At 41.4% G+C, this 16,668-nt stretch overlaps 1 protein-coding gene across 12 annotated transcripts in view; it reads left to right on the plus strand.

The window, feature by feature from the left end:
- Positions 1-16,668, plus strand: part of LOC142742998 (protein 4.1-like) — a 161,229-nt gene that overhangs the window by 103,439 nt on the left and 41,122 nt on the right. For 8 of the 12 annotated variants that reach the window (XM_075853323.1, XM_075853314.1, XM_075853313.1 and 5 more), the window contains exons 10-15: positions 6,443-6,540; positions 6,631-6,803; positions 11,611-11,724; positions 13,650-13,736; positions 15,584-15,759; positions 16,015-16,074. In XM_075853323.1, the coding sequence (XP_075709438.1) occupies positions 6,443-6,540; positions 6,631-6,803; positions 11,611-11,724; positions 13,650-13,736; positions 15,584-15,759; positions 16,015-16,074 (708 nt within the window). The remainder of the gene's footprint in view (positions 1-6,442; positions 6,541-6,630; positions 6,804-11,610; positions 11,725-13,649; positions 13,737-15,583; positions 15,760-16,014; positions 16,075-16,668) is intronic. The other 4 variants (XM_075853320.1, XM_075853322.1, XM_075853312.1 and 1 more) reach the window with 3 other exon arrangements.

A 16,668-nucleotide genomic window follows, 5' to 3' on the forward strand; every position in this document is an offset into this window, starting at 1 on the left:
GTTAATTAGCAACAATTTTGTGTATTATAACTGCCTGTCTTACAAGCAGATACATTTAAATTGAGAAAAATGCTAATTTTTGCAATTTTTCGCTAAATTTTGGTGTTTTTCACAATTAAATACTGAACATATCGAGCAAATTTTGCCAGTAACATAAAGTCCAATGTGTCACGAGAAAACAATCTCAGAATCGCTTGGATAGGTGAAAGCATTCCGAAGTTATTACCACATAAAGTGACACATGTCAGATTTGAAAAATGAGGCTCTGTCAGGAAGGTCAAAAGTGGCTAAAGAGGGAAGGGGTTAAATCAATATGTTATGTGTTTTTAAACAACTTTCAAATTCTCTGACACAGCTCCAGCTAATATCGATCACATCTAAGTTCATAACTTAGATGTGATTGATATTAGCTGGATCCACTCAGTCGTCCGTTCACCTGAGAGAGAGAACGATACAGCTTCTATGTATACGGGATACATAGAAACTGTATCGTAAAAAAGTATTTTAAGTTAATTTAAAAGTTGCTAAAAAACACACAACACATTTGATTTAAGTTTCAAAAAAAAAAAAGTCCTTTGTACATAGTCGTTAAGGAATGCCTTGATAGTCTAATCATATTAGGGGAGGTTGACTTGACCATCAAACAAATCAAGCCAGGCAAACGCCCGGGGCCTGACGGCATCACTTCTATCATAAAAAGTTCTCCTATGTACTTTGCCTGATTCTTGTCAAACTATTCAATGAAATTAAAGAGGCTCTGTCACCAGATTATAAGTGCCCTATCTCCTACATAATCTGATCGGCGCTGGAATGTAGAGAACAGCAGTGGTTTTTATTTTGAAAAACGATCATTTTTGATCAAGTTATGAGCAATTTTAGATTTCGTTTCTTAAAGACCAACTGGGCATGTTTTGACCAAGTGGGTGTTGTAAAGAAGTGTATGAGGTTGACCAATCAGTGCCCTACACTTCTCATTGTTCCAGCCCAGCTTCTTTCACTGCACAATCACACTGTGCTGTGGATCATGCTGGGCTGGAACAATGAGAAGTGTATGACACTGATTGGTCAGCTTCAAACACTTCTTTACAACACCCACTTGGTCAAAAGTAAAAACACGCCCAGTTGATCTTTAACAAACGAAATCTAAAATTGCTCATAACTTGCTAAAAAATGATCGTTTTTCAAAATAAAAACCACTGCTGTTATCAACATTACAGCGCCGATCAAATTATGTAGGAAATAGGACACTTATAATGTGGTGACAGAGCCTCTTTAAGTACAAAGCCTCATCTGATCTTGTTACCTTGTTGGCCTCCATCTTCATGATCCCCAAGCCTGACACTGATCACTAAGTGGGCTCCAACTTTTGTCTCCTTTAGTTGATCAGTATAGATCTGAAACTCTTGGTTAAAATATTAGCTATTCGGTTAAACTCAGGCTTAGGGACACTCATACTTAATGACCAGGTGGGCTTTATAACATGCCATCTGGCCTCTGATAATATCAGTCGGGTAGTCCCTCTTATCAGCATATGCCATTCCCGGTGGGGTTGAAGCAATGCTTTTATCCCTGTATATTCGGAAGGTATCAGACACTCTTTTCTGTCCGTATCTCTTTGTCGTTTTCACCAGATGGGGTTTTCCTCCAAATTTCCTCTCTTGGGATAAGTCCTTTTTATATTTCTCCCTGAGCTACAATTAAATATTCAGATTTCTCCTCTTCTTACTTTCCCATTAGCAGAGACACATGTCAGGGGTGCCCCATCCCTTTTTTTTAAAATTTGTATTAGCACTTAAACCTCTTGCTAGCCAATTCGATAATAACCCAAATATTAAAGACATTGAATTAGCCTCGGTCCATCATAAAATTAACCTCTTTGCTGATGACCTCTTACTAACAATTGCATCTCTTTTAATCTCTATCCCTATCCTGCTCAATGTGTTGGACTTCTTCAGCACAATCTCAGGCCAAATAGTGAACCAATCTAGTGATTCACTTAACTAACTTATTCCCTTGACTAAGCCTGAAGGTGTCTCCCCAGTCGAGTTTGCCGTCCAAGTGGTGGGACAACTTTTCCCTTCATGAGACATGGCTTGCACATGTGGACGATGCCTGGGTCCGAGAGGTGGTGTCAACAGAGTACAAAATAGAATTCTCCACCCTTCCCCCAGGCTGTGTTTTTTTTTTTTCTCTGTCAACACCGCCTTGTGTATTGAATTGTGCTGCTTCTGTTTTTTTCCAAGCTCTTAGTTCTCTTCTTCAGCGAGTGATCGTCCGAGCGCCTTAGCTCAAATGGCTTTAGGTGTTCTGCTTGAATCTCTTCCGTCCTTTTTGGACACTGTGAACAGTCAAACCCATCGTGGATCTAAAGAGGATGAACTACGGGTGTCAATGGTCGCATTGCTGAAACACTGAGAGTACCTCTGTTTCATTGACATTAGCGATGCCTACCTCCAGATCACCATCGCAGAGGTCCAGCAGCCTTTCCTCTGGTTCGCTGTCGGTTCCCAGCATTTCTAGTTTGTTGCCCTTACCTTTTGGTGTTCCCACATCTTCAAGAACTTTTACCAGGGTCCTGGTGACTCGTGGCGCTCCTCCGGGCCAGGGGAGTCACTGTCATCCCTTACTTAGATGACATTTTGGCTAATACCCCCTCCAGAGATGACAACCTTACTAGTCTTAACATCATCCTGGACACACTGAAGAGATTCGAGTGGATCATCAGCAGAGAGAAGTCCTCCCTAGTTCCAGCTCAGTGTATAGAGTTCTTGGGAGTGGTTTTTGCCAGGACAGCCAATTTTCACCTCCCAGTGGACAAGATCAGGACCATAAGAGCCGAGCCTTTGCCGTAAAGCTCTTTCCTTCCTCTGATTCTGCATGCGGGTATTGGACAAGTTAATTTCAACCTTCAAGGCCGTTCTATATGCGCAATTTCACACAAGGGCCTTCCAGGGGGCTATCCTCTTGTGCTGGCACAAGTCCCAGGACATTCTTTCGCATCGGGACAAGTTCCAACGACACACTGGAGAAGCTGATTCTCCAGCCCTCTCGGGTTTGTCAGGAGTTGCTCTGGTGGAAGAAATCGATGGATATCCCACGGGGACTGTTTCTTCCTTTACCTTTCAATCGCTTGTCATTTTGACGGATGCAAGCCTTTCCAGGTTAGCAGCGGTTTTCAATATTTACACATTTCAGGGCGCTTGGTCGTCAGAGGAGACAACCTTACGAATAAATCTTTTGGAAGTGAAAGCCATCTTCCTAACACTCTGCCATTGGACTCTACTTCGTCCAGGCAGGGTCCACACTGACCATTCCACAGCAGTCACCTATCTGAACCATTAAGGTGGCACAAGGAGCCAGATGCCACTATGCGAGTTACTCTCAGGTCCCCCAATGGACGGAGAATCACATGTCAATTCTGTTTGTGGTCCACTTTCCGTGATTGTATAATTGGGCCGAAGGCTTCCTCATTCAGGAAAGGCTTAAACCAGGGGAATGGTCCCTGCACCCGGAAATCTTCTTTCAGATTTGCCAGAGGTGGGGCACCCCTGATGTGAATCTCTTGTCTCAACCACAAGGTTCAAGCCTATATGGCGAAGTTGCATGGTTCCAGGGGCATTGTAATCAATGTCCTGATACCTCCTTGAAAGGGGTTCTCGCTTCAGTACCTCTATCCTCTCCTAATGCCCAGAGTTCTCCAGAGGATCAAAGTAGAGTGCTTCTGATGTGTGTGTGGGGAAGGGGGAGGCCTCCTGCGATTTTAGTGGCTCTAAATTGGCCTTGCCAGGCAAGTTAGTCTACTAAGTAACACTCCATGGCGTCTTCTGCTACTCTTTTCCAAAGATCCATTGTCCTACCCCACTTTACCTCAAATTCGTTTACTGGCGTGGTAGTTGAATCTCAAGGTTTATAGAATCTGAGGTCTCTCTGAACCGCCAGGCTGCCTCAATCAGCCAAGGTATACCACTGAACGCGGAAAGGCTTATTTGCAATGGTGTCCTCAGCACAGCTTCCATCCAATTGTATGTTCAACACTCAGGATCCGGTTCCCCATGCAATCTGGTCTCGATCGGGGACTTTGCATAGCTTCTTTTAAAGTTCAGATCTCTACTGCCTATCCTTCTCCAGCGAACACTGGCCGTTTGCTCTCAAGTAAAGACTTTTTTTTACAAGGGGTTATTCCTGCTGTACTTCTGACATCCGAATGAACCATAGGATCTAAAGCTGGTTCTGAGCACCCTTCAGCCCTCTCCCTTTGAACCCTTACGGGAAATATTGCTGCGTCTCCTTTCCCGGAAAGTTGATTTCCTTGTGGCCATTAAGGCTATTAAACATGTTTTTCCCGAACTGGCTGGTCTGTCTTGCGAGTCTCCTTTTCTGATTATCCATAAGGTTAAAGTGGTGGTCCGTTCTGTCTCGTCATTTCTTCCAAAAGTGGTCTCTGTCTGCCACATCTATGAGGATATAGTCCTTTCTTTCTTTTGCCTCTCCCCGTCTTATCCGAATAGAGTAGCGCCTCTAGATAAGGAGAGAGTGGTCCGCTTCTATCTGGCTCTTACAATCGCTTTGCGCGCCAACTTAGTTATTTCTGATGGGCCACGTAAGAGGTTGGTAGCGTTTAAGGCCACCATTGCTTGTTGGAATCCGTCTGTTACGTGGAAACCAATCGGTCCAAGGATAAAGTCCCACCCTTTAAGGGTTCACTGATGATGATTCCAGTGCGGTATGGCATCAGGATTCAGCTGCTTAGGTCTGCAAAACCACTACCTGGGTTTTCTGTTCACACCTTCATGAAACTACCAGATCCATTCTTTGGCTTCTTCTGATGCCAGTCTGGTTCGCAAGGTGTTGCAGGAAGCTATGTGTTAGATGGGTCACATGGCTGTTTTCTTTCCCACTCTCTGTGACTGCTTTAGGACTTCCCTTGGTGCTGTGTCCCCAATGATCTTAAGGAGAAAATAAAATTTTGGTACCGTAAAATATTTCCGATTGATTTAATTGGGGGGGACACAGGTCCCACCCACTTGACTTCCCGGCCCGGGACCTTTTTGTTGTGGTCACTTGTTTTCTTCTCCTGAACCCGTAGACATGTTGTCTTTTTTTGTCTTATCCTACTGCTTCTGTGCGAATTGATTTAAAGAGGCTCTGTCACCAGATTTTGCAACCCCTATCTGCTATTGCAGCAGATCGGCGCTGCAATGTAGATTACAGTAACGTTTTTATTTTTTTTAAAACGAGCGTTTTTGGCCAAGTTATGACCATTTTTGTATTTATGCAAATGAGGCTTGCAAAAGTCCAAGTGGGCGTGTATTATGTGCGTACATCAGGGCGTTTTTACTACTTTTTACTAGCTGGGCGTTCTGACGAGAAGTATCATCCACTTCTCTTCAGAACGCCCAGCTTCTGGCAGTGCAGACACAGTGTGTTCTCGAGAGATCACGCTGTGACGTCACTCACTTCCTGCCCCAGGTCCTGCATCGTGTCGGCCACATCGGCACCAGAGGCTACAGTTGATTCTGCAGCAGCATCAGCGTTTGCAGGTAAGTAGCTACATCGACTTACCTGCAAACGCTGATGCTGCTGCAGAATCAACTGTAGCCTCTGGTGCCGATGTGTCCTAGCTCGTCCGACACGATGCAGGACCTGTGAGTGACGTCACAGCGTGATCTCTCGAGAACACGGTGTGTCTGCACTGCCAGAAGCTGGGCGTTCTGAAGAGAAGTGGATGATACTTCTCGTCAGAACGCCCAGCTAGTAAAAGAAGTAAAAACGCCCCGATGTACGCACATAATACACGCCCACTTGGACTTTTGCAAGCCTCATTTGCATAAATACAAAAATGGTCATAACTTGGCCAAAAATGCTCGTTTTTTAAAAATAAAAACGTTACTGTAATCTACATTGCAGCGCCTATCTGCTGCAATAGCAGATAGGGGTTGCAAAATCTGGTGACAGAGCCTCTTTAAGCCAGTGTCTGTGGGAGGGGTATGGCCTGCCTGGACGAAGCCAAGACTCTTTACTCCCTACTGTCAACCCCTTGTTCCTAAGGCCTATACCCATGGAGCTGTGTCCCCAATAAATTAAATTAAAAATCCAATTGTATGAACTTAGGCCTCATTCCGCAATTGCGGAAGCGTTCATAGATTTCTATGGGAGAGTCCGTGCCGCAATTGCGGCCAAAAATAGGGCATGTTCTATATTTTGCGGATCATTTCTACTGCCCGGACAAACATCCGTAATGATGCGAAAAGGTGCCCATGGGGCCTAAGACTGTGTTCACACTGGTGTCCTAGGTTCCATTTTTGTATCCCAAAGGACTTTTAATGAGTTTCTCGGGTTGCAGTCAAGTATTCTTTTTGCTATGTTGTTCTGACCCTCAAAAAGCAACGGAAAATAAGTAGTTGAACTGTAAACTTGCCCAAATTCATTTTTTTCCCTGTAGCAGGAGCAGTATGAAAGTACGATAGGATTTAAGTTGCCGAGTTACCGAGCGGCAAAGAAACTTTGGAAAGTCTGTGTTGAACATCATACCTTTTTCAGGTAAGTTACAATTTACATTATAACCCTTAAACCAATATGTTTTGTTTTTATTAACAATCCAATAAATTCTAAAAATTTTTGGCTTTTTAGGTTAACATCTACAGAGACCATTCCTAAACACAGATTCTTGTCACTGGGATCAAAATTTCGTTACAGTGGGCGTACACAGGCCCAGACAAGACATGCCAGTGCTCTCATTGATCGACCTGCTCCACAGTTTGAGCGAACTGCCAGCAAAAGAGCCACACGCAGCCTTGATGGAGGTGAGTATAAACCATACCTTTGACAAAAAGAATGTAACACCCAGAGGAATGTCAAAACACAAAGTCTTATGAAAAGCTGCTCAAACTGTTTTTTCACGGGGAATGCAAGTATTTACTAACCTAGGATTGTCAAAAGAGATGAACGGTCCTCGCTAAGACCCTAAGTTTTTTTCAGATGTGCTTTAGGTTGGTTTAACCAGTATGCAAGTTAATTTTGTTTCTCTGTATAGTCTAGCTTCTTTGTAATATAAGTTTGTTAGTCTATGTTCTATGTCTATGCGGGTCGGATTACACTGGACATTTCTATGGCGTATCCAACCCAGAACCCGCCGGAAAATCTGTTGGAATATTTGCACCAAAAGGTGTTTGTATATTAGTCAGGATTGAACACTGCGGAAAACGGCCAACAGAGAAAAACAAAAGAAGACTCTACACACCTCTCCTGACGCTTTCATGGCAATGCATCCAGGCTGCCTCGGCCGGTTTCTGTAGCCCTGCCTCCTGTGATGACGTTTCATCACGTGACCGCTGCAACATGTGATCTGCTGCAGCAGTCACATGTGATGAAACATCTGGAGGTCGTCTCTGCACAAACCAGCTGGAAGAGCAGGGACGCGTTGCCATGTCAGTGCCATGAGAGGTGAGTATAGACCTTTTTGATTTTACTAACACTATAGTGTTACCCTAAAATTGACTTTTTAGTTGTGATAGTCATTGTCTACCGTGACTTATATTACATGTCTATTTTCGGGTAATTGAGTCAGGGCTAGCATTACTACAATGCTTGGCGGGGTAGGCGTTTTTTGAGGGGTATTTTATGTCATTTTTTATTTAATATTTTTTATGGGGTTTTTTATAGCCTGTTTTTGAAAGTGTCAGAAAATATATTTGGGGAACTTCATTATTTTATTTTGGTTTTTTTTTTCCCTGTACTTTTCAACTGGGACTGCACTGCTACAGGGAAAATCAGCCCTTTTGTCACTGTTAGGGCTGTGTAGGGTCTAGTTAGATACAGCAGCAGTCTCCTGCGACCTGCATACCGGCAAATATGTGACCAGTCACATGACTGTCTTGGACCAATAGCAAGGTCTCTATTCTATACACCGCTCTTATTGAGCGCAGTGTACATGAGTACAGAATGGACAAAAGTGGTGAAATGGCTTCGGTCATCTCTCAGGGGTTTCTGGCAGTCTCAGGTACCCGAAATTCCACTGCCCAATCGCTTGAGCAGCAAGCTTAAACCCACGCTGTACGTATAAAGTGGGTGGTACTCAACCGGTTAAACTTTGAAAATATAATTTCTTTTCTGGAACTTGAGGAATTTGCTTTGAAAAACAGTGTAATGGTAGCAAATTCCGCAGCAATTGCCATTTGTTGTGGAATTTAATTGGGGAATATCCACAACAAATATGCAGCGACGCCACAACATAAATTGACATGCTGCAGATTTAAAATTCGCACAGCAGGTACATTTTCTAAAAGTTTTCTCTGCGTTTTATTTCCTCAGCGCGGGGATCAGATTTACTTAAATCGCATTCACTTTGTGGCTACTGTAATACGCTGCGGATTACCCTCCTGCAAATCCGGACGGAAAATCTGCAGTGTATTTGCTACGTGTGAACATACCCTAACTCTTCGCTATTTTTATTTATAACTCCGTTTTTTTCAACTCCTTTTAACCGCTTGGCGACATGTGACGTAACTGTACGTCGCAGCTGCCACAGAGGAGTATAGAGCAGGCTCACAAGCTGAGCCTGCTCCATGCACAGCAAGATGCTGCTGCCTGTTATTGCGGACACCGCACTGCTACAGCTGGGATTGAAGATAACTCAGTTTCTGGGCATTAACCACTTAGATGCTGTGGTCGCTATGGATTGTGGCATCTAAGTCATTAGAAAACAGGGGGCGGCCATCTCAGTCAGCCCCTTCGCAACAAGATTGTGGCATGCCAATGATTGTCATTAGGCCCCCAGTTCTCGGGACTAAAAAACAAATAAAATAACATTTTTAATAATGTCCCAAAGAAAAAAAGATTAAAGTAATGTGAAAAATAAATAAATCGTAATTGGAATCTCCATGTCCGTAAAGTCCGAACTATTAAAATATCATAAATACCTATACCAAAACAAGGCCAAATATTCCATATAATGATCTACATATATCAATATACAAGCACAATCCCTATAAATATATATGTAGATACTACCATGTAAATACTGAATAATATATTAGCACACCATAAGTACCATACAAAAGATTTTTTATTATATTTAATCACAAATAGTAAAAGCAATGGCCATCATGACCTAAAATGACAACCAGTTTAAAACAACATGGTGGGGTTGGGGGGACTACAACATACAGGGCAGCTTATCACATCAGTACAATACAAAAATAGCACAGATCATCACATGAAATCGCAATAAATATTGCATAAGGATACAAAAAGTGTATACATTACTGTTTATCAGTGGTTTCTCAAAGAATAAAGAGATATTTAAAGCATAGATATCGCTAAGGTTGAACACCAACCACTGTGCTGCATAGTGAGTCCCAGAAAAACACCAAACCACCACCACAGAATTCCGATGCGCGTTTCGCCATCGGCTTTTTCAAGTGGTATGTGATGGCACATCATGATCTAGCAAGATCACTATGTGCTGAGTAAATGAATGGAGAGAAGTGTATGACGCTGATTGGTCACTTCTCTCCACAACGCCCACTTGGTCAAAAAGCAAAAACACGCCCAGTTGGGCATTAATAGTCATTAGCATAAATCTAAAATAGGTCATAACTCCGTCAAAATTGATAGTTTTTCTAAATAAAAACCACTGTTGCAATCTACATTACAGCGCCGATCACATTATGTACAAGATAGGCCACTTATAATGTGGTGACAGAGCCTCTTTAAAGGAAACTGTACTTGAAATCCGTGCTCTATTCCACCAGTCATAGTCACTGGGCCAGACATTAATTCCATTCCAAACTTGGCATTTTGGACAACTCAATTTCAAATTTAGGTCAATGGAGGTCCACCATAGTGTCTCTCCTGTCCCAAGATTTTCACAATCTTCGGGGGTTTCCTTTCTACCAGCGGTAACAGCTGTTTGGAGGGGGGTAAGAAACACTTTCTGGAGCTATATCATCACTAGAAGGAAGTTGTAAGTTTGATTTTTAGATGGGTTTCTCTATAATTACTTCCTGTCAGCCCCATGTAAATTAACAAGGTAGTGGCACGATCCCTCTGGTATAAACATGTGGGGCCTTAGATGGCTCTGCGCGATCCCGTGTGACAGCCCGACCCTGTACTCTTACAGGGAGCTGAAATCCATTCTCTAAAACAACTAAACACAGCATTCATATCCAGCGCTGTTCTCCCGAACGCAGAAGCCACCACTTCTGCATTTGGGTCATTGCTAGGGAACCCCGGGACCTCCTTAACCCGCCCCCTTTCATTTTTAAGGCGCCACCAAATTTATATAACTTTTTTTTGTATTTCTTCCTACTTTGGGGAAAAAAAGTTGTTAAAAAAAAATATATATATATTGTGCCGCCATACTGTGAGTCCCATAGCTTTTTTTATTTTTTTGTTGATGAAGCTGTTAGAAGGCTTGTTTCTAATGGGGAACCCTATCGTTTTTACTGGTATACATACAACTTTTTGATCACATTTTATTCAATTTATGGGGAGAGACCAGGTGTTCAAAAAGAAGAAAAAAATTGCAGTTATGTCGCTTTTTTTTTTTTTTCCACAATGGTCTTTGTGCTGAATAAATACCAAGATTTGGAATAGTTCAGATCCATACAGATGCATCGATACCAATCATATTTATTTTTTATTATTTACATTATTTTACGTAATTTTTTTTTATTAAGATGGCAGATCTGGGGGCATTTATTAGACCCCAGTCTTCAATAACAACTTATCTGTGGGGGGTGATGGGGTGACAGAGGGGCCCCCCTTTTAGTGGTTAAATTGCTGGTATTGACATCTACATTGCCTGCTGCAAGATCAGGGTGTGTATGGAGAGGACTCCTGTGACCTGCGTGGTACATGTATGACAGATGTCACATGACGTCACAGAGATTCCTTGTGCAGAGGAGGCACGTAGCGAAGACTCATTGTGTGTCATCTTTCCACTCTGTGTGTACAGATCACTGGTAACAGTGTTATAATGGGCTATTACCGATCATGTGTCACCAGTCACAGATCATTTGTTCTTTGCAAACTTATGCCCATATAGCAGAAAAAAAAAATTCCGTTCTTGAAACCTTTGTTGGGAAAGCTGAGGGAAGGAATTTAGAACTTTCCTATCCTGGGCACCTTTCCGGCGCTGTCCCCACGGTCTTGCTCTGGTCCCAATGTGACATTACTATACACTGTCCGGATGATGTCTCATTAGGACTGGAGTGATGTAAGGAGCACCAGGACGGGAAGGGTGCTCAGCAAAGGTATTTTATTCCTCCCTGTAATTTCGCACTATAATTTGCTGTGAATCCTGCCGTGCACCCACAGGAAATCTGCATGGTTTTAGGATGTGGATTTGTATGCAGTTTGCTACATTGTTCTGTGGTGTGGAAAGAAATATGCACTACTTCTGCAGCAATGTATGAATGTAGCCAGAATGGGAATATTCTAGTGACAGTTGGTTGTATCACACTATAGACATATGAGAGACCTTATATAGTCTGTATACTCCCCATCTAGTTTATTTCTGTTTTAATCAATCATTTCAACACAATAGTGTTGTAATTTTAATTTGTACACCTTCCAACATTATTTTTTTTTTTATAATCTTTGCCTTAGTAGAAAAAGGGCACCCCAAATATAAATTCATTGCCCCTGAAGAGGATAACGATGTTGACGTGATTGAGTTAAAGGTACCAATTCGTACTGTGCCAACAACAGTGACTCACAAAGGTATAACACACAATCTTGGGTATCTAGTTTTTGCACATGCTGCTTTTCCTTTTTTTCTGCCCTCTGCATTTGTTTTTGCAATGTTTTATGCATTCCCTGCTATGCAGCTGCTTTTTTTTTTTTTGTACAGCCAGCTTTTTATACTACTTTTTCTTTTTACGGTAATCTGTTGGCAACATAAGGCTGGCAGTCCGGTGTATTTATGAGCTGCCGCTCCCTCTGCCCAGGCGCCGCTGATTGACAGTGGCAGTTGTGCGGGGGTATCGGCAGCTCATGAACACGCCAAACTCCTTCCTCCCAGCGCTCGCATTAAGCTGCAATGTCCGCACTGTAAGTTAACAAAATTCACTTCACTATTACACATAAGTGACAGAGCGCTGAAAACAGTGTGTCTGTCACTACTTTATGCTGCCTTCCGAGAGGGCAGCATAAAGTTGTTGACATGTTCCCCTTAAACCAATGTAGTTTATTTTTACTTTATTTTACAGTTCTGCTTATTGGCTAAATTATTGTTACTGCTATTTAAAGGGGTTGTAAAAAAACAACTCCTTTTAAGAAAAAAAAAAAAGTGGTCAATCAGACATTCAAAGAAGTCTGGTCCCAAGAACAAGCAATGTCAGCCTTAACCTAACAACCACCTTCCCCCCCATTGTTCAGGTGTTCGCTTCTTTGTGGATTACTGACTATAGTCACATACACGTTTCAGCCATAACGGTAAAACCACTGACTGGGAGGGAATAACGTTGATGATCTCATTACAATGTCATCTGTTAAGGGGTGGGATATATTAGGCAGGAAGTGAAACGGTCAGTTCTTGAAGTTGATGTGTTGGAAGCAGGAAAAATTGACAAGAGTAAGGATCTAGATGACTTTGACAAGGGCCAAACTGTGATTGCGAGATGACTGGTTTTCGAGCACCTCCAAACGGGTAGGTTTTGGGGGGTGTCCCTGGTATGCAGTGGTTAGTACCCACCAAAAGTGGTCCACGGAAAGACCAGTGAACCAGCGACAGGGTCACAAGCGCCTAAGACTCATTGTTACATGTGGGGAGCGAAGGCCAACAGGTCTGGTGCAATCCCAGAGAAGAGCAACTGTAGCACAAATTGCTAAAAACAAACAACCTTTTGATTCCATCTACAACTCATTTAATTCAGTTTTATTTTTGCAATAAGTCAGTACTGATTATTGTAATGTACATCACTCACACATTTTGACAACTCACTACGAGATGCTCTGCCAAGTCAGTAATCAAACATGAGAGAAATGGAGAGAATATACAATATTTCCGCACCCACTCATCCTGGAAACTGAAGCCCTTAAAAGTTATTTGTTACGAAACCGATGGCTAATTGAAAACTTCTCTTCTAAAAACAGCACATGTTTGGAAATGGTGAGGGTTATGGTGGGATCCTAGATCCTAGCTTCTAACTAATGGACTCTTTTCAGGTGCCAAAGTAATAATTTATGGAATCATCTAATTTAAGTTGGATTCAAGAATTAATCTCCTAAAACCACTTCATGGGTAGGTCTGGACAAATCACATGATCCGGATATCTTATGTGTAAATGAATATGCAACTGGAACCTAACTTCTTGGGATGTTTTCTATTGATATCAACGGGGAGTAAGAAATGAGATAGGGCTCCCGGCGGTGATGCAAATGTTAGGCTTGGCAACCTGAATTTGTGTGTGTTGCATTTTTGCTTTTATGCTATGTGTTTTATATTAAAAAAAATAGACTGCTTTCTGGAGTGATGCATAAGCCTGTATCAAACTGTCTATACTTGCAATAGAATTTTACAAGCACTAGTTTTGCCATAATAGCATCTGGGGTTAATTGGAAATGCTTCTTAAGCTTGCACATCCAGCGTGTGACATAAGGACATTTCTGTGGCGCTATTTGTAATGTCATGAAATTGTTTCCAGAGGAGATCGAAGTGAAAAACAAGAAGCCGGATGAGATAAACGTGGTTGAGGAAACCCACACAGTATGTGTAGAGATTAAGCAGAAAGGTACCAGTGTGATCTTTGCAGCTGTCTACTAACATCAGTCCTGCTGTAAACGCACGCCTAAAAAATGCCAAGAGAGCGATTTAGTCAGGCTTACATATATTATGTGCCATCAGGATTACAACCAGAATCTGGTTTAACCATTTTTCAATTTGGGAATACATATTTCTCTATTTAGTCTTCTTTCACAGCCATATATATTAGTCACCATTTTAGAGTAATTTTTAAGGTTCTTCGCCTAAGTATGAATTACCACGTAAACTTAATACAATAGCCTGAGATGGAAAATGGTATAGGATCATGCTTTACTAAGGGACAGTAATGCTTTAGCTGCACATAAACTATACTTTTCTCTTACTCTTTATATTTTCACCAAAACATGGCTTACATGTAAGTAAGGCCCCATGCACACGACCGTAAAATCGCCCGTAATTATGGACCCATTCATTTCTTTAGCCGACTGACCCCTTCCCGTGCCAGTGCCGTAGAAACTTTCCGAAAAAAAATAGGACATGCCCTATTTATTTTACGGACCGTGCTCCCATTCTTTAGAATGGGAGCACGGCCCGGAAATATGGACGGCTGTCGGCGGTGCGCGTAATTACAAGTCGTAATTACGGTTATGTGCATGGGGCCTAAGTGTCTCATTGAGCAATTTGTCCGGAAACCTTAATGTGCGGTGAATGGTCTCGGAGTCAAAAGCCTGCAGAGTCTTAGAAGGCTTTGACCAGTCACATTTAATGTTGCTAAGCAGTAACTTGACAAGCCAATCAGATGTCCTCTTGTATGTAAATTACATGTTCAAAGAGAACTGGACAGGGACAGAGCCCTTTATGGCTATTTATGAGCACCCAGTTTAATTACGATTCCCAGATGAGATTTAGGAGGATCACATTCTTGATAATATGGCGAACATATTGTAAACCTCAAATAATATAGAAGATATTTATCATATCATTCTAAAAAGATTAGTTCAAAAATAATATTTTGGTGACCGATGTACTTGAAACTAGTTTCAAAGCAATAAGATGATACCATGTTGAAGCATTCCAGTCCTCCTATCTAAATCAGTGGCCTATTGCGATCTGCCAGGATATACATTTTATATGATGGTGTTTATGTTGATTTCCACGGGACAGAATTACATTTATATGTTGGGGATACTGTGAAGGCAAACTGATTTTTTTTAAAGTTGGTAAATGAGTCCCCCATAGACTATGCTTATTTTTCATTTTAGGTTAGTCTGAATTATTCTACTATTTTCTTTCAAACCAAACTGGACTCTAAGCCACGGTGCTAACATTCTGCCTTTACACAGTGAATAGAGCTAGCATGGGCTTACGTATTGGGTTTATTGGAAACTTTTTCAAGAGCAGACTGCTTTTACAGCACCAGATCTATTCTTCACAGCGGTGATGTCACCAGGCTACGTGTGCTCTGGGGGGATTGGAGGATCTGCTGGTTCATAATGGGGGACTAGTTGTGAAGTTTTTGTAAGATATAATGTAAGTTGTTTTTGTTTTTTTAAGTTTCCTGCCACATTTCTAATTACAAAAAAGAAAAAAAATGCTTTAAGTCTGAACATGTTAGATTAAAGTTGCATAATCTACTGTGCTTGCATATGCAACCAATCCATTTTTCATGCTGTTCCATTAACCCCCACCTAAAAATCCATACAGATACTTTTGTGATTTCTTTTCTAGAACATAATTGTATAGATCAGTATAGAGATTTTCATCAATGGAGTCCTAGTCATGTTTTGTTTTAATTTACTTTAGCCTTGAAAGTGAACATTATCCTTAATAAAGTTCATATAATTTATTGCCAATCTCATTTCATGTTCTTTATAGCTGCGGTGCCGACCCCTGAACGCAATCCTCGTCCTGTCTCTGCTCCTGTCATCAGTCACGTTATACGGCCTACGCCATCCAGAGAGTATGCAGCACGTAAAGTGGAGGATACCTCAACTAAGAATGAGGAAAAGAAACCACAGGACCAAGTCAAGGAGCTAAGGAGCTCCCCTAAGGTGACGCTTCCAATTCCCTGCCCATTCACTGCTGTATATGGATTATTGGAAAGTGCACTGGATCATTCATCCTTTACTTGCTATAAGTCATATGCAATTTTGTGTGACTTAAAAAACTTGGCAAACAACCTATATGCTCACATTCCTATGGGCTGCAATATTATATATATATATATATATATATATATATATATATATATATATATATATATATATATAATATGTTATAATATTTTATGTTTCTTGTTCACTTAGGAGGCAAAAACTCCACTGCAGAATAATTCCTCTCCCACGGTCAATGGAGATCAAGTGCAGGTTAGTTTATGTAGTGCATGCTGTAAATAATTTAGAATAACTGTATTTGTATCTTTTGTAATCAAAATGTTGCCATGTGTCGCAACAGATTCCTTCCTTTTCTCACTCGGAAACACTTCTGTGAAACCATTGTTACATGCCAGGAAAATATTTTTTAGGTGGTAACTGGTAGATTGGTGGGAGTCTGACTGAGAAAGCCGTGTACAGCGCTTGGTTATCTCCCTCAGTCCCATTGAAAGTGAATGGAGCAACAACGCGCTTGCTCAACAGCCGCCAATCTACCAGTTATCACCTTTCCAGTGGATATGTGAAAACTGGTAAAAACTCTTCGCAATCAGAATTCCCCTTTTAATTCCTGTTTATGGCAAAAAATGTTTTGATATACAGAGCTAAATAATCTCAAAGTATATAGTTGGGTGGATTACCATTCAGGCATGGGTGTATTGACACTCGATTGAGCATTTTGTTCAGAATAATAGGAGGGTGTGAATATATAAATATTAACTTATGTGGTCCATTTAACAAAATAGTTAAGAACACTGCCTGTTGTCGATTTTTTTTTTTTTTTTGGATGCAGCGTATAATTCATTATAC

Source organism: Rhinoderma darwinii, chromosome 2 (assembly GCF_050947455.1).
Source record: "Rhinoderma darwinii isolate aRhiDar2 chromosome 2, aRhiDar2.hap1, whole genome shotgun sequence".
NCBI classification, from domain to species: Eukaryota; Metazoa; Chordata; class Amphibia; order Anura; family Rhinodermatidae; genus Rhinoderma; species Rhinoderma darwinii.